Source organism: Athene noctua, chromosome Z (genome assembly GCF_965140245.1).
Source record: "Athene noctua chromosome Z, bAthNoc1.hap1.1, whole genome shotgun sequence".
NCBI lineage: Eukaryota > Metazoa > Chordata > Aves > Strigiformes > Strigidae > Athene > Athene noctua.
In genome coordinates, this window is record NC_134077.1 from 72,753,184 (window position 1) to 72,774,886 (window position 21,703).

General features: G+C 46.9%; 2 protein-coding genes across 3 annotated transcripts; one reads left to right on the forward strand and one right to left on the reverse strand.

Annotated features, from left to right (window-relative positions):
- Positions 1-1,147: 1,147 nt before the first annotated feature.
- Positions 1,148-3,874, reverse strand: FOXD1 (forkhead box D1). Its single transcript, XM_074931970.1, has one exon. It carries the CDS (start codon positions 3,796-3,798, stop codon positions 2,488-2,490), a length of 1,311 nt encoding a protein of 436 aa, XP_074788071.1. The 5' UTR covers positions 3,799-3,874; the 3' UTR covers positions 1,148-2,487.
- A 10,206-nt stretch (positions 3,875-14,080) lies between these two features.
- BTF3 (basic transcription factor 3) lies at positions 14,081-21,453 on the forward strand. Of its 2 annotated transcripts, none has more exons than XM_074932311.1 (6): positions 14,081-14,208; positions 14,497-14,565; positions 17,535-17,648; positions 17,844-18,045; positions 20,790-20,846; positions 21,367-21,453. In XM_074932311.1, the coding sequence occupies exons 2-6, from the start codon at positions 14,497-14,499 to the stop codon at positions 21,411-21,413; spliced, it is 489 nt and encodes a 162-aa protein (XP_074788412.1). In that variant the 5' UTR covers positions 14,081-14,208; the 3' UTR covers positions 21,414-21,453. The 2 variants fall into 2 exon arrangements, with proteins under 2 accessions (XP_074788412.1, XP_074788413.1); XM_074932312.1 differs by lacking the exon at positions 14,081-14,208 and adding an exon at positions 14,253-14,407.
- Positions 21,454-21,703: the final 250 nt, after the last annotated feature.

Here is a 21,703-nt window from a genome sequence, read left to right on the forward strand (position 1 = left end):
CAAAGCGTGGAACGAACAAGCGGCCGAGCAGTTTCCTGGCCATACACCTCTGACCAGGGCTTTCCTCTGGAGAGACCCGAGGAAAGGGCGGCGGGCACGCTCTGACCCCCCGGGCCGGCCTCCGCGCAGAGCAGGTCGCTGGGCTCCCCGGGGTTTGCAGCGGGGAAGCCGAGAGAAACAAATACCGGCTCGCCGGAACAAGCCCTTCCATCTCAGCTGCAGGGGGACAGCGCGAGTGCCCACACGGCTTCTCGCCCCGGGCCGCTGCTCTGGCAGCCCGAAGCCGGACCGAAGGCAAGCGGTGTCGACTCCCGGGGAGCCCGGTACCGCCGCGAGCGCCGCTAAGCCTCCTTCTCCCTCGCAAATCCTTTCCTTGCGTGGCTTTGGCCGCACCTCCGAGGGGCGCCTGAGCCGAGCTCAGTACCCCGCGCTGGACCAGCGCAGCGGCCCGGTGCATCCCCCCGGCCGGGCCCGAGGAAAGAGAGATAATCGGTCCCCCGTGGAAAGGATGCGCTCTCCCCGAAGGGTACGTGACTATGGGATCTTCTGCCTTTAGTTTTAGAAATGAAACGGGACTCTACTTCCTTGTCCTCTAAGGGACCCGGGACACGCAAAGAGGCCCTCCAGCTGCAGTCTGCAAATGGAGCCCGGCAGAGAACTTAAGTCCAGTCTTTCATCTTATTGAAAACTATTAATTTAACCCCGCATTGCTACAAACAAACCAGAAAAGCATCACTTTTCTATCCACGAGAATACTTAAAACCAAAGCGACGAGGTACTTCGATAAGTAAAAGCATGTAACCACACAACCTTCCCCTCCTCACTCCAAAAAGCACTGAAAGGTATCCCTCCTATTTTTTTACTTCGCTTTTTAACGAAAATTCACATAACTTCCCCCTGAATCTACTAAATTATTATAAATACAGTCGTACTTTAAAAGGGCCTCCCTGATTTGAAAAACGCGTGTTCCTAGTCCACAAGCAATCACACACCCACTTTATAACTTGTGAGTCTCTTTTCATGCCTAAGCGCCGGATATTTGAGGCGGCTTTTTTTGTTAAAACCCACCCCCCACCCCCCCAATTTTAGTCTATGAAATACATATCTATCGACCTTATGCGGGTTAGAATGAGAGTTCAAAAGAAAAGCTGCTTTCACGGTGTGTTTCATACACTTACATACCCATACTTCAACAGCTCGTGCACTTAATCAGCTCATCACACGAGGGTATTCCAATGCTCATTTTATATTATATGTATTGGAAAACAGAAACACATGTCCTTATTATTGTCATAGAAACATAAGTGTCTAGGACAAATCTCTGAAGTTCAGTACGTGCCTCTTATTAGTAGCATTTTCCTTTCGGCCTCTTGGAAACCGAACTGTGATGCTGTTGTGATTTTGAACACACCCAAAAGTACAAAAATAGTTTTAAACCGGCTTTTTAATCAATCCCCTGATTGGTGCCTTACAGAACTGGACTTTACTCCCGCGAGATAGATCTATTTCTATTCCCTCTTTAGTCCTTGCTCTTTTTTTCTTTTTTTTTTTTTTCTCTTTTCCTTTTTTTCTTTTTTTCTTTTGGTCTTTCATTCTCTGCTAGGGTTAACAACGGTTTAACTGCAAAGACCATATTCTGATCCTCTTCTTCGCGGTCAAATCCAGACATAATAAATTTCAAGCTGTAAAATTCCTTGGCTATTGTGCTATTAATCCCGAAGAAAAAAATATCAATGTCCCAAGAAGGGAGAAGTATTAAAGAGGGAAGAATCCGAAGTCAATTGTTTGACTGGGCTACTTTGGTCTTTGGGTTTGTTTTTGGCTTTGCTTTTTTTTTTTTTTTTGAAAATTAAAAATTTTATTTTCGAAAATGTGTAAAAATTTTACATTAAAATGGTACAATAATACTTGCCAGTATTTTTTAACAATATTCCTTGTAAAGAATAAGCATAAAGTACAAAATAAAAAACTCCGTAAGTCTATTATAATACAAAACACAGGTTAAAATAAGAAATTATAATCTTGACTTTCTTCTGTGTAAACATGTTAATCTTTTCTTTTATAAAAGTACATAAGACAAGTGTACTAAAATGAAGAAGTATTGCTTTGCTGTCCTCCCTCAAGCCTTTTTGTTTTCCTGTACATTACTGTTTTCAAGCTCCTAGACCTGAGAATCTCTGAACTTTAACGGTTTAGAGACGTTATTTATCACCTTTTTCCTCTCTCTTTTTTTTTTTTTTTTTTTTTTCTGTCTAAGGAGTAACGAGTAACTTTCCGATAGCGTGACTGCCTGCCCGTGCAGCATCTAGACCCGGCTTTGCACAAACGCAGGTCCCGGGCGACCCGCCGGCTGCGGCGGACGCCCCCCGAGCCCACCGCGCAATCCCCACGCAAAGCTCTCAGTCATTCGGGCAGCGTCCGCCGGGCATCCGAGCGGCGGAGAAAGCAGATACCCCAGATCCTACCTTCGGAAAGACTCCCAAACCCTTAACAGTTAGAGATCCGGGCCGCGAAACCGGGGGCGGCGGGCAGGGCGGCGGCGGGGGGCAGGCCGCCCCCGGCGCTCCCCAGCGAGCGAGCCAGCCCCGGCGCCGCGGCCGACTGCGAAGCGCAGCTGCTGCCCGCGCCGGGGCCGGGGCCCGGGCCGGGGCCGGGCCCTCCACCGATGATGCTCTCGATGGAGAAAGGCGAGCGGGCCAGCGCTGCGCCGCTGCCGGGCTTGGCGGCGTGCAGCGAGGCCGCCAGCGCCGGGCCCAGCGGGTGCGCGTAGCCGAAGGGCGTCCGTGCCAGCTCCGCCGCTGGCAGCAAGGGGCCCGGCGGCGCGGCGGCGGCGGCGGCGGGGGGCAGCGCCGCACCGGGGGCGCTGCCGGGGGCGGCGGGGGGCTGGCGGGGCGGCGGGGAGGGGTGGTGGAAGGCGAAGAGGGCGGAGTGGGGGTGGTAGGGCTGGATCTGGAGGCCGTAGCCGCAGCCGTAGGGTCCGTAGGCGCAGGGCGGCTGCTGGGGGGGCTGGGGTGGGGGCTGCGGGAGGAAGGCGGCGGGGTCCACGGCGCGCAGCAGCAGCTCGGGCGCCGGGAGCTGCTGCCGCTTGAAGCGCTTTCGGCGGCGCAGGAAGCTCCCGTTGTCGAACATGTCGGCGGACTCGGGGTCTAGCGTCCAGTAGTTGCCCTTGCCCGGGTTGCCCGGCTCCCGGGGGATCTTGACGAAGCAGTCGTTGAGGGAGAGGTTGTGGCGGATGCTGTTCTGCCAGGCGGGGAACTTCTCCCGGTAGTAGGGGAAGCGCCCGCTGATGAACTCGCAGATCTCGCTCAGCGTGAGCCGCTTCTTGGGGCTCTGCAGGATGGCCATGGTGATGAGGGCGATGTAGGAGTAGGGCGGCTTCACCAGGCTGTTCTTGCCGCCGCCGCCTGCCCCGCTGCTGCCGCTGCCGCCGCCGCCGCCGCCCGCCCCGCCGCCGCCCGCCACCGCCTTCGGTGGGCCGCCCTGCGAGGGGGGCCGAGAGCCGCCGGCACCGTCCCCGCCACCCGCCCCGCCGCCGCCGCCGCCGCCGCTGCCGCCGCCGCCGCCGCCTCCGCCGCGCACGGGTGACTGCGGCAGCAGGGCGTCGTCGTGGAGGTCGCCCACATCCTCTTCGTCCTCTTCCTCCTCTTCCTCCTCCTCCTCGTCCTCGGCGTAGGAGCGGCGGCGGCGGCGGGGCTGCGGTTCCTCGTCGTCCTCCTCGTCGTCCTCCTCGCCCACAACATCGATGTCGGTCTCCTCAGCCAGCGCCGACGCCTCGGACATCTCCGAGCTCAGGGTCATGGCGCGGCGGCGGGGCAGCGCATCGGTGGCGGCCGGCGCGGCGCGGCGGGCAGGCGGGCGCCCTCCCCGCCGCCGCCAGGCCCCCACGCCGCTCCGCGGAGAGCCGCCCCGCCGCCGCCGCCGCCGCGGGCAGGCGGGCCGCTCGGAGCTGCGCTGGTCCCCAGCGCCGCTGCCGCGCCGCGAGAGCGCTCCCGCCGCCCGCTCGGATGCGGCGGCTGTTTTGGGGCTTGTTTCGGGGTATTTTTTGCTGCTTTTTTGATTTCTCTCTGTCTCTTTTCCCCTCCCCTCCCCCCTTTTTTGGGTCTTTTCTTTGGGGGGGGGGGTAGGGGTTGGGGGGCGGGGGGGCTGTGCCGCCGCGCCTGGATGTCGGTTCCCCCTTCTTTCTCCTCACTTCAGCCCCCAGACATTAATGGATGCGGGGCAGGAGGGAGCGCGCCTAGTCCTGGGAGGAGGAGAGGGGAGGAGGCTGGCGAGGAGGGAGGGCGGAGGGGGGGGCTTGCTGGGCCTTAAGAAAGACGGTGAAAAGGCTGGGGTCGAATCCCAGAGGGGGCGGCCTTCCTCCCCGCCTTATAGCGAGGGGGCCATCACATGGCTCCCAGCGTCAGAGCGCGGTGGGGCGAGCGGCGGCCCCGGGCGGCGCCGTGTCTCCCCCCCAACCCCGCCGCGGGGCGCTTCGCCGCTCCCCCCCGGCCCCCCCGCCCCCCCCCCCTCCTCCCCGCCAGGAGGGGCTCGGAGAGCCGTCTTTGGTGGAAAAGGGGGGAAATAAAGACAACACGCCTCCCAACACCCTCGGGGGAAAAAAAAAAAAAGTGCAAGTCTGTCCCAAAGTGATGGAGCATCTTCCCAGGAGCCACCCGGAGGGTGTCGGGAGCTCTGCATCTTCCTGAGCTGCCTCCAGGAAGGGGGTCCTGCTTCCCGTGGGAAGGAGGGGAAAAAAAACCAAACAAAACCAAAAACAAAACCACCAAAAAACAAACAAACAAAAAACAAACCAGGCCGGAGAGGGAGGTGGTGAGTTACTAAACTTCAGACTTTTGTCCACAGGATGGTTTAGCAACATCTCTCCCCTCTGCCCTTCCCCCTCCGGAGTTTATTTCATTTAAGAATGAAATCAAAGATCTCTCGATGTCGACCTCGGAAGCTGTCAAAGAACCGCCTCCAAAGTACACCGCTAATCTCACAGTTTAGTTGTGAGACTATTGTTTTTAAAGAGAGAGAAACAGCTCCCTCCATTATGGGAAACACTAACTGAGAATTAGCGTTACCTCTTTTCGTATGCAGAGAAAAACAATTCACCGGCCTTTAAAAGGCGAATTCTGCTCTAAGTGTAGGAGCAACACTCCCGAAAAAGAGACACAAAAGATTGCTTCCTAATTTAAGTCCCACCGTTCTCAGTTTCAGGTGATACATGCGATGACAGCAGAAGAGCGGGGACCCCCTTCAAGCGGGGTCTGACAGAGGAAAAAAAACCCAAACCAAACACACTTGGACATAAATGCAATCTTCGTGGTCTTAAAAGGAAACGCTTTGAAAATTCCCATCGTTCCCAGTTGTGGCAGGATAACCCATGATCATGATCGGATCGGGATGGGAGTAGGAGAGAGAGCATTCCGTGCTCCGGCAGAAATCGTCTTGAGAAAGGAGGACTGATGTCTAGCGTCCTTACTGCTCAAATCTTGCTTCTCAAACATCTCACACACACCATTTTCTTGAAATACGTTTTCGATATATTGTCCTAATCCAAAACTACAAGACACCCTGTTTCAAACCCAGTTCCACGGATTTACAACATAATCCTTTCTACTATTTCCAAATAATCCTATTTATATTTTGTTCACTACTAAGGTGCCTACAGGAGAATACCACCAAAAGTTACAAAAGAGAAAAGAGAAAAAAAAAAAAAAAGAAAAAAGAACCCCCAAACCCAGTGAATGTCTTTTTTTTTTTTTTTTTTTTCCTGTAGAAAGATTGATAATGTCACTCGAGATTTACAGTTCATAGGACGTAAAATGTCTCTCTGAATTAGTTTTGGGATCCTAGGGCAAGTTACTAAAAGGAAAGCAGAAAAAGGACTTTTCCTCTCCGAGAGGTTTCTCCTCATTACAGAGTATTTTTCCATCTTACTCCCTTTTGTTCCTTTTACTCTTGCTTTTCTCCTAGTACTTTCTGATGTGCCTGAAAGTTTAAACCGATCTTACAAATAACAACCACCTCTTAAATAGGAAGAACGATGGAGTTTAAAAAAATTTTTTGGAAGAACCACTGTAGCCCCAAACCAGGAGATCTGTCCGCGATCTCCTGCTAACACCCACGCAGGACAGACCGGTGTTTCACCGAGGTGTGACACCGGCGGCTCTTCGGCAGCGCAGGGTTCCCGGGAGCACTGCGGCCACGGCGGGCCGCGAGGGCCCCGGCGTGGAGCGAGGGTCCTCCTGGACGTGGCCGGCCGGGGTGGCCTCAGGAGGTCTGGGGACCCCTTGAGAGGCAACACTGAGGGCCCCCGTCTGTCGCCGCGGGGGTGGGCAGGGGTGAGGACCTTGCTTTTCGGGGGGCAGCTGAGCCAGTCCCCAGTGAGGACAGTTACGACCTGGTGTTACTGCAGCCCCGGGAGATCGCGAGTCGTCTGCGCGCATCTTCCGCTCGCCCCCGTCCCAGTCCGGCAGGTGCCTTCTCAGAAGGACAAGAAGGGAAGAAGGAAGGCCAGTAGCGGCGGCTCAGCCATGAGCGGCGTTTCCTCAGGTGGGACCGCGCCGCCCCCGGGGCCGCGGGCTTTGCCTGTCCCCCGCCCGCCGCTCCGCTCCCGGCGGTGCTCTCGCGGACGGCGGATGCCACCTACTGGCAAGGAGTGCCGGACCAAAGCGGGTCGGCCGGCTCCGGGACGCCGAGTGCCGGAGCAGGGTGCCCGGCGCGGCCTCCTGCCCAAAGGAGCCCTCAGGAAGGGCAGGACCACCCCGTCCGGAGACTGAGCGGGACTCCCAGATCCCGAGGAAAAGCGGCGTTCTGGGGGGACCTGAGAAACCCCTCTCCATGGAAAGGCTGGAACTTCCCCGGCCACCTTTCCACCCGTCCCGGGGCACTGCCACCCCGCAGTCAGCAGCCGCGCTGCGCCCCTTTTGGGCCACCCCGTGCCCGGGACCGCGGGAGCTGTGTTCCACGGTCTCCTGCTAGTTGTGTGATGTGATGTAACATGCACCTAAAACCACAGTTTCACAGAAGCGAGATGTGAAATATGGGTACGCAGGTAGGGTTTATTTTTATATTGCTTGGGCTTATTAATATTCATTATAAATTTTAATTATACACACAATTCCTGCATGCATATACAGAACACCCCATATTTTATCAGTGCTGTGCAAGCATGGGATGAAAGTGCTCTGGTAATCCAGACGAGCAGTTCTGGTGGCTCCTGCTCTTCATCCAAACCCATGGTCCTCCTAGGCAGCAAGGCTGGTCCTCTAGTGTCCACAGCTCCTGCAGGGCAGCAAGGACAGGAGCTTCCCCTCCAAGCCTCGTCCCACAGATTCAAATCTGAGAGAGGGTTGGATATTTTGGCAGCTCTCTGCTGGTGGAGTTGGCCATACCAGGGGCATCCTAGCTTAGACATGTGTCCAGGGACACCCAGGCAGGAGCCAGACAGGATAGACCTACCATCACTTCCCATTGCCGTCTCCCTTGTTCTGGGGACAATGCTGTGGGACTCCCACAGCACCCAAGGCCACACACCCTTCTACAGCTGGGGAGACTGTGACCAAGCAGGGCACCCAGAAGTCCATATTGGGACAGAGGACAGATGAGCCTACAGGCCTTACATCACCCTTTATTCAAAATCACCTGGGCACCATGTAGGCCACTTTAAAGCAGCCACACTGGCACACTGTTTGAGGTGCTCTAAGTTTTCCAGAGCTGATCATGACCATGCAGAAGGATTCCAGAGCCTTCATCACCACAGGCCAGGTGCCTGGTGGTGGTGTGCACCCCTGGGTGATTTGACTGTTTGACTAGGTGCAGCCTGTGGAAAGCGAGGTGGAATCTGGCCACAAGCTACACATGCTGGAGCTGAAGAGCCTTCCCTGGGACTGCCGTACCTTGCAACACTACAACACCAAAGGTTGAATGTCTTCTGGCATGGCCTCCTACATCTTCACACCCAGATCTGAGTCTTACCTGCAGGACCAGAGTTTCTGTTATTGAAACAAAACCATTTCTTGAATAATTTACACTTTCTGTCACTGTTGTTCCTTGAGCCAAAGCTTGGACTGGATTCTGAGCTGCTTGTGTCACGGAAAGAATAAATCCTCCAGCAATGACCTTGCAACAGGATAGTGGTGTTCATGAGAGGGACCATGGCAGCGATAGCTGTCATCTCCATTGCTCAGTATCACAGTGATCACCATTTTACCTCCACTTTTTTGTGGGTTTATACCGCTATTCCCTTGCTGTGTAGTTTTGGAGGAAGGTAACACTTCCCTTGAGCCTTCTGCAGAGGCTGAGGTTACAGAAGTGTCTGTGTGACCAGGACAAAAAGCAATTAATTGGTGAGGGGTGGCAGTAGTCACCTGAAAAACTGAAGAAAAATCTGGGACATCCTGCCACGCCTACTGCTGAAAAAGTTTGTCACCCCTGGAGATGACCATACCCCTGCCCCCCACCCCCCTGCATTGTCAAACTTCTTTTTCTTCATAACCAAGCCCATGTTTGTGTTTTTTTGTTTGTTTGTTTGTTTGTTTTGTTTTGTTTTGTTTTTTCCCCCTTTCTCTATAATTTGTTCTATAGTTCTTGCAGGGCATTTACTGTGACAGGTGAAAGCTCTTCCTTTAAGGCCTTTTTGGGCCTTTAATTTCTGTACAATGCGATTAAATGTTCTCAGGACCCTTCTGCACTTCCTGTCTAACAGAACACAAGGAGAATTTATACCAAGTTAGACCAAGACTCATCTAGCAGCATAAGCTGACTTCAACATCAGCCAATAAGACATGTTTAGGGGAGAATATAGGAACAGGGCAATCGTGTAAAATTTATTTCTAGCTGCCAGAAATCTAGTTTTCAGGGTTTTTTTTAAGCCAGAGATAACATTTGAATTATATAGCCTATGATAGAATTTCTTCTGTGAATTTGGCCAGTCACTTTTTGAAATCAGGTACATTTATATCATAGAATCATAGAATCATTTAGGTTGGAAAAGACCTTTAAGATCACCGAGTCCGCTGTTAACCCAACGCTGCCAAAGTCACTGAACATGTTCTGCAGTGAAGTGTTTCCTAGCTCTCAACATGCGTGGTGTGAAGTGTGTCTTTTTGTTTGCTTTAAGCCATCCACATGTTCATTTAATCTGACGTGCTTTCATTTGTACTAGAAGAGGCGAGCAACAACTGTTGTTAACCACCCTCTCCCTGTCATTCATGACTTTGTAGATTTTATCACAATTTTTTTCACTGGTTAGCTCTTTTTTTTCATGCTGAGGAGTTCTGCTTTGGAATCACTGGATTAGCACAGAAGAAATTCTGTATCCCTGACAATCCTTGCCATACTTTTCACCTTTTCTCATGTAATAATTCTCCAGAGCAGCATGAGATGCCTAAATTTGCTTTTCCAGTTTTAAACTCAATTTATTATTTCTATTCCTTTGAGCCAGTGTCTGTTCTCAATGCTAGTGAAGGGATATCTGGTTTTCAAAATGGAGGACTGGCCATCAGAGCTGATACAGCAGGGTACTTGTCACATGAACAAACCATATTTGTTTAGGTTACATTTGATTTCATGACTCCACTGACTACTGAAAACCTTTCTAAGATTCTCCCAATTTCTTCATTGTAGACAAGCTCTGGCAAATTAGGAGGGAGATTCCTTAATTAATGTCTCAGATATTTGAGATATTTCCCTTTTAATTCTGTAGTAATGCAAGTAAGCCCCAAAGGAGAATGAACCCATTTATAAATGCAGTGAATATTGCCAGGTATGTTCTTCATTCACTTAGAAATCCTCAGGGATAAGATGTGCTGTGATCAAAGATAGAGAAGATTGATTTTTCCATCTAAAACTAAGGGGGTGCTGGGTTCCCACCAGGGCTTGAGTGGAAATAACAGCTAGCTGCTGCAGGAGGGAGGCCCTCACCCAGTCCAGCCTCCTCACCTCTGGTCACCTGCACTCACCGCTTACCTCCTGCCAAGCACCAAGCTGGAGCAGAAGCCCCAGAAAGCCAAAGGCAAAATCCAGAATGACTCACACCTTCACAGGTGCCAAGACATTTGTCAAAGGTGGCACACTGACAGCTACACATCTAAAGCAGGGCAAATTTAGTCCTGACTCATCCTGGCCTAAATAGGCCATCCTATGCTGACTTTGGGTTGATGTTTCTGACTTGTAACGAATTGTCTTAGCAGGGTCAAAACACTTCTGTGACCGTGGCTTAAATGATAAAGTTCTCTTGAATCCTGTGTATAGGATGTCTACAGGTATAATCTGCTTGTTTGAGTCTCTGACATCTGTGCACAAATTTAAGGTGCCATCTTTTTCACATACAGCCAGTGAGGAGTATAGTGACTTCTGACTTGTACCTATTCTTGAGTAAGCCTTTCTTACACGAAAGCCTCTCTCGGTGAGCCTTTACCTGTTCACGTAATGTGAACTCCCAAGTATTTGACAAAGCCTGTTTGAACCATGTTCAATGAAGGAGGGGAATTCTTCACGTAGCAATCCTCCCACTACTCTCCAGTCAGCCTCTGCAGGGTGTTATAAACAGAGGGAGGCATCCTGCAGCTCATGAAAGGCTTGTGATGTGGCTTGAAGCCCAGGTATTTTGGGTTGCTGAGTTTAAGAGTTACGGGCATGGTGAGAAAAGGACACTGATGGGGAGCACTCCCTCTTCCTCGATACTGAAGTCTGTTATGGATTACTCCACACAACTCACTGGCACATGGTACAACACTGTAATGTATGAGATAAAAACAGCACTGCAATTAAGTTCAGTCTTCCTGGTCTCCAATTCAATGTTTATGTATTTAGTTTCTCTTAAAAAGTTAAAGAATTCTTCAGTGAGTCTTATGTCTGTACTGGGAGATGTTTTTTTTTCCATTCATATCTCTCACACTTCTGCTCCTGTACCCCATAATGCTGCTACTTTCCTCCATTAATTTACTAACATATATGCATGTTTTTCCAAATAACTTAGCGCTTTTCCTCTTATGTCCTGGAGCATCTACATTAGGAACGATGACACTATTATTCCCTGCTGATGTGCCATACAATTCTGCTTTCTTGAGTGCTGAATATGGCATTCTTTTGAACTAACATTTCCTAATGATATTTTAAATGTGAGGCAGATTTCCTTCACTGCCTGAAAATACACTGATTATGTGTTCTTTGTGGTCACTAGCAATCTGGACAAATATTACTTCACTTTAGCCTGATCACTTACGTTTATAACCTGTTATTTGTTTCCTGAATATGATACTAACTTAACACCTCTCCTCAGCGTACCCCGTTATTACTTACACAGAACTGGCCATGTGTTTCAGGAGAGCTCTTCAACTGGCATTTGACAGCAAATGTCATCATTCTTCTGCCTTTAAACTTCCGCATAATTTAGGGGACAATTTTCACGAGTAAACAGTTTAATGATCTTTTTCCACTTCTGTGCTGCTTCTGTGCTTTAGCAATGTATATTCTTTGATGGTCCTGAGATCCTAAGTTACCCTTTTTCAGAACTGAAAAAGATGCTTACTGAGCTCAGGCTCTGCTTCAGTGCTACAGGCTTTGGATCTGTTTTATTTTTCACAGAAGGTCTTAGCTACAACTAAATCCAGGTTTAGGTTTATGTTTCCCATTATGTAATTACACAAAAAGGACTGGAGAAAACAAGCCAATACTATTTTAGCATTCTAAAATACTTTTTTCTCTGATGCAAAGTTTGTTTTTTGAAGGTCTGCTCTTTGATCCAGGAAATGTAACCAAATCTTACAGAGTGCCTTGAACTGCAGTTCTTGAACTGCCTCAATTGATTCCTGATACAACTCAGTGATGTGGTTTCTCACATGAGGGAACATGAGATCATACCTCCAGCCTAGCTAATCCTAGGCTGACAGCTGGGATGGCACTTTCTACAGCTTCTATCTTGGAATAATCTGTGACTCATTTTCACTTCAGTATTTCAGCCTATTAAAATATTTTGCATGTTTGGAATCATCAGTTGGCCTAGTAATTCTGAAATCTTTCTTACATGTTGATGGCAGACTGTGATAAATCTGAAGCTGAAGTATTCATTGCTTTTACTTTCCACAGCATGCAGTGATTCAGTTTGGGTTTTTTTTCATCATGGCTCTATTCCCTTTTGCTGCAGGTACATTGCCAGTTTCATCTTGCAATAAATTTTTAAGATTTCTTTTTAGTTCAGAACAAACTCTGTCTACGACAAACCTCTCCCCAGTTCCCCCCTTCTCCCAAACCTGTTTTGTTTCTTTCCTTCTGAATTAGATACTGGGTTTGCTAGTTCAGATACAGTAATATGGGTGCTTTTTTTTTTTTTTTCCCCATTCTTTTCTGAACAAACTGATTCACTGTCCCAATGTTACAGATATGCTGGACCAAGTTTCTGCAGGTCCCCACAACATCCTTTATAGCTGTTTGATCATCCCCTGATTTTCAAATGTGATGTTAGTCTGGTGGGAAGCACAGGTTACTCTTCAGCAGCACCTTTTGAATCACCACCTCCCTGAGACCTATCATGGAGTAACTTCGGGTTTATCATTGATTTTCACTAATTACAAAAGTCTCAATTCTAACATCAATGAAAATCTTCTGTACAAAGTAACACTCAACTCCAGTGTAGTGAAGAACAAATAAAGAGCAAATAAAACCTACCATACACAAAACTCACTGCCTTGGCAAAGCCTTGGCTCTGGGAATTACTAACATGGGAGCCTTAACATTAATCAGTAAAGAAGGATAAATTAGTTAACATAGTCTTACAGAAAAAAGAACAAAGGGAACCGTTTCATGAGGATATTCCAGAGACAAGCCAGTTTAAAAGGCATTAAAATACAGGACAAGATACCAACATCAGTAGTATTTCTAATGATGCCAGGAGGGCCACTGGGTTCAGTTGCAGTGGTGATGGGGGCAGGCCCATGGGGCAACACGGCTTCTCCTCCCTTGTGTCACTTGGTGAGCATGTGTAGCACTGATGAGAACACCAGGCTTCCCCCATAAATCTGCTCTTGCACTCTGCTATGCACACAGTTCCAGACCCTACAAAGACTGCTTAGCTTTCTGCATGGTGAGAACAGTTCTTGGAAACAGACATGTGGCAGACACGTTATAATCTTGATAACCATGAGACCAGTCCCACCAGACTTCTCAGGAGAGAGCAAACTAAAACACGTTAGTAAATCTGTGAAGGACCAAAATTGCAGACTATGAATGATATCTGGCCTGAGGAACAGGGTTTACGAATACTCAAATGCAGTGGCAACTGCTTGAGTTATGGCTTTGGAAGCGTGCATTTGGTTCGCAGAACAGGATTCAGTAACACAGACAGTGCAGGAAAAGGCCATGTTAAGACCTCAGTGGTGGAAAATACCACTACAGGAGAAAAGCTCTGAGGGAACCAGAGGGTGCAAGCAGAGTGTGTTCAGTAGCCAGCAAAAGCAGTTGTACACAGGTGCCCTTTAACATAAGAGGACAGAAAACAAACAAAAAAACCCCACCTGAGCTGAAATTGAAAGTAAAAAGAACAAGAACTGCCACATGGGCGGTGGTGACAGACAGCCTTGCAAAAAGAAAAAAGCCTCAGTGGTTTGGCTTTGACAAGGGCAGAGAAGTTTCACCTGAAAAGCCGTGCTGAGGTGCTACCACCGTGCCCTAAAGCCCGGAACGGTCAGCGGGCAGAAGGGAGGAGAATCACGGAGGGGCTGAGCTGGGAGAAGAAAAATCGCGGAGACGGCGAGGTTTGCGCCACAGAAGCAAGCAAGAAAACGTAAAGCTTACATGTTTTCTAGGAAGAAAAAGAAAAAAAAAGGTAATGCCAGATGGGGGACGGACCCGCCCGTGGGAGGGAGCGCCGGAGGCGAGGCTGGAAAAGGCACGGCACGGCACGGCACGGCACGGCACGGCACGGCACGGCACGGCACGGCAGCTGCCGGGGGCCGGCAGGCCTTACCGTGCACCCGGCGCGGCAGCCTCGTCCCGCAGCGGCCCCTTCCCGCGTCGCCCAAGGAGGCTCCGCCCTCCCTCCTCCCCCCCCCCGGAGCGGCGCCCCTTGCCGGCGCGCGCAGCTGCGCATGCGCTGTGCGTCGCGCTGTGCCTTCCTTCCGGCCGCCATCTCGCTCCCCTCCGCGTGCAGCGCCCGGTCTCGCGCCCCCCCCCCCCCGGCCCTCGCTTTTTCCTCCGCTCCGGCGCCGCCGCCGCCCCGGGAAGGTATCGGGGAGACGGCGGGGGGCGGCCGGGAAGAGGTGGTTGCGCGGTCGAGTACTGCGAGTCAGTGGGTTGCGGCGGCTGGGGGAAGGGAAGGCAGTTATGGTCTGGGCCTGAGGGGAGCCTCGTCTCGTCTCAGCGGCGCCGCGCGTGAGCAGACCTCTTCCCGCCGCTGTGGCGGGACTGGGGCGGGTGTCCGCAGGTGTGTGGTGAAGGGTGGCTGCGGAGCCCCTTGCGCCCGCCCGCCCCTGCCTAACCCGCCTTCCATGGGCGCTGTTGTCGCTTCTGCAGATGAAAGAAACGATCATGAACCAGGAGAAGCTCGCCAAGCTGCAGGCCCAAGTGCGCATCGGTGGCAAGGTAGGAGTCGCCTCCCCACCCTGCCCTCGGGGCTGCGTGTCCCTGCACGCACACAAGGCCTAGCATGGGGTGTCCTGGAAACCGGGGTGGTGGGTAGCCCTAAGTACTCGTCTTGGCTTGTCTCTTCTCAGGGGAAGCTGTGCTGCTGTAGGGATCTCTAGAGCCAGTTCCGTAGAAGCAGTATATAGTAGATGAACCTTCAGCCTTTTCTGTTCGAGTTTGTTACAAGATATTGTAGCAGACTTGCAGCCTGTGTTCTTGTGTGGGCTGTTCCAGAAGTCATGTAGTATTTGAAGTGAGTAGACCTTACAGCAAGTGAGCTTGGGTATAGCTTTCATGCCAGATTATAGACGGTTATGTTCCAGAGTCTTTGTCAGTAAAATCTTTAAGATGCCCGTGGCTGGTTTTTTGCGTTTTAGGACAAAGTTGGAAATAGTGTACTTGGCATGCTCTTGTAATTGTAAACTAACATGCTCAGATGACCTTTTTATTTTCTTACGCCATCTGAATATATGTAGCTCTGTGATTACATATCATCTGAAAATAAGAAAGTGTGTTTAGTATAGTTGTATGGTAGTAAACATGTTAATTATGGTGTCAGGTTTTAAGGCAAGAATTTGTTAGTAATTTTTTTATACCTAAGGAAGTGTACACGCAATATTTTATAATACAAACTATTTAAGAGCACCCTTGCTGAAAGAGTTTCCAGGAACTTTAATTCCTACGTTGAATTTTTTTTTTCTTTAGCTGGATATTGAGGCAGACTTAAATCAGGGTTAATGTAGTAATTAAGTGGCTTGGTGATTTTTGTGCATTCCGTGGATGTCTTACTGGTTAAGCAGAGAACTACTGTATTATATTGATGACGGTATGCATGTTACTAGTATGTGTTTATTTACTATAGAGGCTTTTAATGTTTGTCATGTAAGAGCATGCATTCAGACTACAGCTCTTACAGCTCTCTGGTCAATATAGGTCTTTTGGAGCCAGCCATTAAGCAGAACTTACAATATGCTGCTGGTGCTGTTGTTCAGGTTTAAAATTGGCCTGTGAAATACTTTGAATGCCTGAACTTGACTTAGAATATGTTTTGTAACTGGAAATTATTACTGGGATTCTTCATGGCTTTGTCACCATAAAAATTGAGTGTGGAAGAGGCAAAGGAGGAGTCGTGTCAGTTCTCCTTGTGGGAAAAGTTTGCACACTGCCTCTGCTGGAATATTTTCATGATGTTGCAAGGCTGCAGATACTACAAATAAAGCTACATATGCTTAGGTGAAGAGCTATTATAGTACTTTGTTATGTGAAATTTGAGATTTTTGTGTAGAATCTAGCTACAGTTAAATGTTATGGCTCTTCTTCCAAACCTTTTTAGAGGAGTGGCAGTTGAGTCAGTAGTATTCCACTGGTGGCCTGCTGTACCTGCTCCTCTTTATATATAGAGGGGTGTGAACAGCATGTCTCAACATGATCAGGATAGAATCAGCATAGTAAAAACCTGTAGTCTTTAGGAGGTTAAATCTGTGGAGGTGAAAGCAGCAACTGTTCATTTAAATTTAACTCAGGTTGTCTGAAGTTTGGTATGTTTAATAGGGGTAAAAAGGAGGTACCTACCTAGCCTTTGATTCAGGATACCATTTTCTGAAATTCATTGAGACGCCTTTTGTCCAGAGAGACTTAACATGTATCTTTTGTGGCTCAATTCCTGCGTTGTAAAGGTACTAAAATGAAGCTATTTCTATTATTTTAGTAGTTTTAAAATTGCATGTGCTAACCTGACGGTAGCAGGGAATGAATATTAAGCTTTCTAGACAGATTACTAAATTTTTGAACTATAGTCTTGCAAGTGTTAGTTTAATGTCTTTAAAATTCCTCATTGTAACTGGATTGTGTGAGAGGAATTAGTGCACAGCCAGTTTTCTAATTTCTACTAGTTAACTCAGAAGGTATTCTAGCTGTTTATATGGCTGGGCAGCAGCACATTCTCTTGTTGTTAGTATGTGGCACATAGGTACCTGTAGTAGGAGCGATTAGATTAGTAGTTAGAGTGTGTCAAAAAGTTTCACCTTTCCCTGGACATTTTATGTTAGATTTTACTGAAGCCTTGTGATTGTGCAAGGAAGTATAGAATCACACACTCTGCTTTTTTGAAGATATAGATATCTTCTAATATAGGACAGTTACTTCCCTGGAGAAGTACAGAGCTCTGTGTCTGTAGGGGAACTTAACCTTTCTTTGTTTTCCTTTCTAAACTGCCATGGTCTGAAATACTGTGTAGAAGTATCTTTTAAAAACATTTATAAAATATTTTTTGAAAAAAGTCGTCTTCAAATATGTAAATCCATAAGATGGGAGATGTCTGTTTGGAATAAAAATTTAGTATTTTGAGTTTTCTTATATTCGTTAATAATATTTGGGTATTTTGAGTTTTCTTATATTTGTTAATGATATGTTTAACTTTATGGCCTCCATTATCAAAATTTGGCTACAATTTAAGAAAGATGATCTGAGGAAAAACTCATTAGTTTCAGAAATTACCTAAAACTGTGCTCATTCTTCAGCTGTATGCCTACGATAACAGACAAGGGTAAACTTGTAGTTCTTCTTTACTAAGATGCTGCAGAACCTTTACAAGAATTGTTGAATAAACATTCTCTGGTGCACTGCTTCTAGACTGTGTTTTTGCCAAGAAAGGCTGGACCATATGACCCTTGAGGTCCCTTCCAGCCTGGTATTCTACGATTCTAAAGCCTCATGCTTTTCACAGACATGCAAAGCTTGCCTTATAGCAAGGGAAAGACTGCTGCAGTGCAGCCGGAGGGGTGGGATTGTGTGCACTGTAAAACAGAAGTAGAACTTTGTATGATAAATTGATTTCTAGATGGCTGCAGAGTAGTTACATGGCCCTGAGGATTAGAGTTTGTGAAGAACTACTTAAGTATTAATTTGTAACTTTTTTTTTGGTAAAGGGTACTGCCCGCAGAAAGAAGAAGGTTGTCCACAGAACAGCTACAGCAGATGATAAGAAACTTCAGTTTTCGTTGAAGAAGCTGGGAGTCAACAATATTTCTGGAATTGAAGAGGTAATTGCTTCAAAGGAAAAAGTACTTTTCTGTATAGAAATAGAAAATCTATCAAAATAAATTTCCTGGTAAGTAATGTCCTATACTTGTCTGTAAATTATCTGTAGGTCTTTATTGAACTTTAAGAACTTTAATTCCCTGTTAAATTGAAAAAGCTTGCTAAGGTGCTTTAAATACTGGATTTTTTTCTTACAGGTAAACATGTTTACCAACCAAGGAACAGTCATTCACTTCAATAACCCTAAAGTTCAGGCATCTCTGGCTGCTAACACTTTCACTATCACTGGCCATGCTGAGACAAAGCAGCTGACAGAAATGCTTCCTAGCATCTTAAACCAGCTGGGAGCTGACAGTTTGACCAGCCTGAGAAGATTGGCAGAAGCCCTACCCAAGCAATGTAAGTTGAAACTTGAATGCATTTCATGCTGGCAGCTGACATGAGGCTTATTTGTATAGCAGCAGTGAAACTCAGTGCACTCTTGCTGTCTGCAAGCATACTATAAAATGCTTATAAAGAAATGGAACTCTTAGATCTTATTTACAGCTCAAATCCAATGTCAGATATAACTGGGTAAAGCAGAGGCACCTGTTAACATATTTTGCAGCTGGTATAGGACTGGCAAGTTGTAGACAGGCTTGATTTTGTGGTAGTGTACTTCTTGATGTGGCTACCATATTTAGACGTACGTCATTCATTAAAGCTAGGTAAATGAGTTACTCTGAAAGAGTTAGGTTTTAAAAAACTATAAACTTTGAGTATGTCTGTTTTGACAATTAGAATGGAGACATAAGTAATAGGGAAAGGGACTTAAGGACAGATCTCTTGCAGTTGTTTTGCTGCCTCACAGGTGTGGTGAAGGCATTTCTTGCATGGGCTTTCTGATAGATAGGAGGGAATCACACAGTATTTGTAAGAAAGTATGTTATAATTTCTGTGTGTGTAGAACAGTAGAGAACAGGACTGACATGAGCATTAAGCTGGATACACCAACTTCCTATTATATGCTTAAATTGGTAAAAGAACATGAACACCTATTCTTCCTCAAACTGTGGGAAAAGTAGAGGAGGGACTTACATATGTTGTGTTTGGAAAAGGTGCTGACAGGCTTGTTGGCACTGGGAACATTCCTCTGTCTTGCATATACTTAAGCCCCTTCCTGCCAGGTTATGGAACACCCTAAACATGGATAAAATGGAAGGTTACCATTGTGTCCAGTTCCTGGTAGCTGTAAACTTGATTTGTTCCTTTTTTCTTCCTGTGCTTTGCTGCCAACAGACAGTCTCTATTTCAAGTCCTGAAGTTGATACTTCCCTCCTGTCAACTTCCCACTGAAAAAGTTCTGGTAGAAGTAGCTTTCAGGAGGTGGGGTAAACTGTTTCTTTCCCCATGGAGCTCAGGTCCTTCTTTCCTTGTGTCACCTGTGTGGCTTCCTTGTGGTAGTAGTAGGGCTTGAAAGAAAAAAAGCCTTAAAGAATTTAAAATGATCTCCAAAGATCTCTCTTATAACAAGGTGGGTATATTCTGGATAAGCTAAATTGTGCCGTTTTAATATTAGGGAAGTTTGTTTAAAGTGCTTGCTTTGTATGACCTAACAAATGGCTATTCGTATCCACTTTGGGTGCATGCCAGAGCAGTTGCACAAAACTTTCCATTCAGCATTGTTTGCTAGATTTGGAAGCCTGACTTTGAAGAATGAAGTATCTATGAAGATTGTGTTTGCAGGTGCTAAAGTAAACTTAGTCTGGTCTTAGGACTGAGAGAGAATGCAGACAATTTAGGAGGAAATAAAACAGTTTAGTTTTAAAGTGTCGTATTTGACACTAAGATGCTAGCTTAAGCTGTAACAGCTTTCTGCTATTAGAAAACAAAAGGAAGATTATCAGTGACCTTGCCCCAAGGTCCTTCAGGCCAAAGTTTATTCACTCACCGGTTTTGGTTCTCTGGAAATCAGGGTACAGGTCTAGTATGAACCTCTTTCTTTCCTCATGCTTTCCTTGAAAACTGAAAAGGATTAATTAGGATAAAACTGAGGTGATAGAGAGTAAAACACAGCTTACCCTTGGTAGTACAGCTAAGAATAGCAGTAAAAGTAGTGGCACAGGCACCAAGGGACCTGAGGTACCTATTCTTAGCATTATACTGCTGTAGTTCAACAGATGCTCATTGTTCTGCTACAGTGGATGTGGTTAAGTCTCATTAGCTCTGGCAAATACAGTGAGAATGGTTAAGCAGTTACTGAATCGGCAGAAATGTGGACCAGAATATGTGATTACCTCAACCATCGCAGTGTAAAGTTGTGCATACAGTTCCATATTTCTCTGACTTTGCCAGGTAACAGTAGTATATTTAAGTACCTCTTAACCTGCTAGGCTGTTTGAACATTATCAGTAACAAAGGGAATGTGAACTTCCTAGGTTAGTTGAAGATATTTATTCAACGGGGGAATTGGATAAAACATTGTAGTTTAACTCAGAATTTTTGATGTTTTCAGAAAAACACAAAGCAAAACAACTAGATGCCTATGGTGAACTTGGCTGATTGTCCTGGTTTTGGCTGGGATAGAGTTAATTTTTCTTCCCAGTAGCTGGTATAGTGCCATGTTTTCGGATTCAGTGTGAGAATAATGTTGGTAACACACTGATCTTTTAGGTGTTACTAAGTAGTGCTTACCTTAATTTAAGGATTTTTCAGTTTTCCATGCTCTGCCAGTGAGCAGGTGCACAGGAAGCTGTGAGGGAGCGTGGCCAGGACAGGTGACCCGAACTATCCAGAGGGATATTCCATACCATAGGATGTCACGCTCAGTACATAAACTGGGGGGAGTTGGCTGGGGGGGGAATTGCTGTTGCAGCATCAGTCAGTGGGTGGTGGGCAACTGCATTGTGTATCACTTGTCTTTTCCTGGGTTTTATTTCTCTCTCTTTTGTTATATTCCTTTAATTAGAATAATATTATTATTTTATTTTAGTTATCAAACTGTTTTTATCTCAACCCATGAGTTTTGTTTTGGTTTTCTTCTCTGTTTCTTTTCCCCAACACACTGGGAATGTGGGAGGAGTGAGTGAGCAGCTGCATGGTGCTTAGCTGCTGGCTGGGGTTAAACCATGACACTGACGCTTTTGAACTACTTGTTCTTGCAGCTGTGGATGGAAAAGCACCACTTGCTACTGGTGAAGATGATGATGATGAAGTTCCAGGTAATAATGAGTATGCAGTGAAGGAAAAGGAAGTGAATTTTGCCAAAAGCATCTTTAGCATAAGATTGGGCCAGGGATGGTAATGGTGTTAGCTGCCACAGAATTTCTGTGGGCAGATTATTTAATTGTTTTCAGACACCGTGAGAAACTTCCTGGTTTGAGCTAGCATTTATGTCCTGTGTAGAAGTAATAGCTATGGCTAAGATAATTATTTAATACTCAATAAAAAAAGTGGGAAGAAACTACCTTCTTAGTGTCACTTTGCCCAATTGTGGGTATAGTTAAGTTAAATGCTCTTAGAACTGTTCTTTATAATTAACTATCTGAAACTTAATTGAGCCAGAAGAAAGAACCTTAAGGCCCTTAAAAGTTATTTGGTCTGTATTTTATAAGCTGAAAGTTTCTAATGTTGTAAGCATTTGATTTGAAGTAGAACTTTGGGAAAAAAATCCCAAACCAGAATGTTTGGCAAAGTGGAAGTGGGTCAAACTTCTTAATTTCAACTTTCTTCTTTTTCTAGATCTTGTTGAAAACTTCGATGAAGCTTCAAAGAATGAGGCAAACTGAAATGTGTCACTTTCTGAATAAAGTTAAAACTTGAAAAAGCTACATGGAGCTGCTATTTTGTATTGTGACTGCTTTGATTTTATTTCCTGATGAGATCTCAAGATCTGTGATATTTGGAAACTCCTTGAACCTGCAGCTCTTTAGTTACTGCTTGTACACAATTTTATTTTTGTGGCCTGATTGAACAAACCTATGCTTTGAAATAAGTCCTATTGCTAACAAATCTCTGCCTAGGCATAATTTTTGAGTAACTTGTATACAAGCAAAACCCCATCTTTAATGAACTTTGA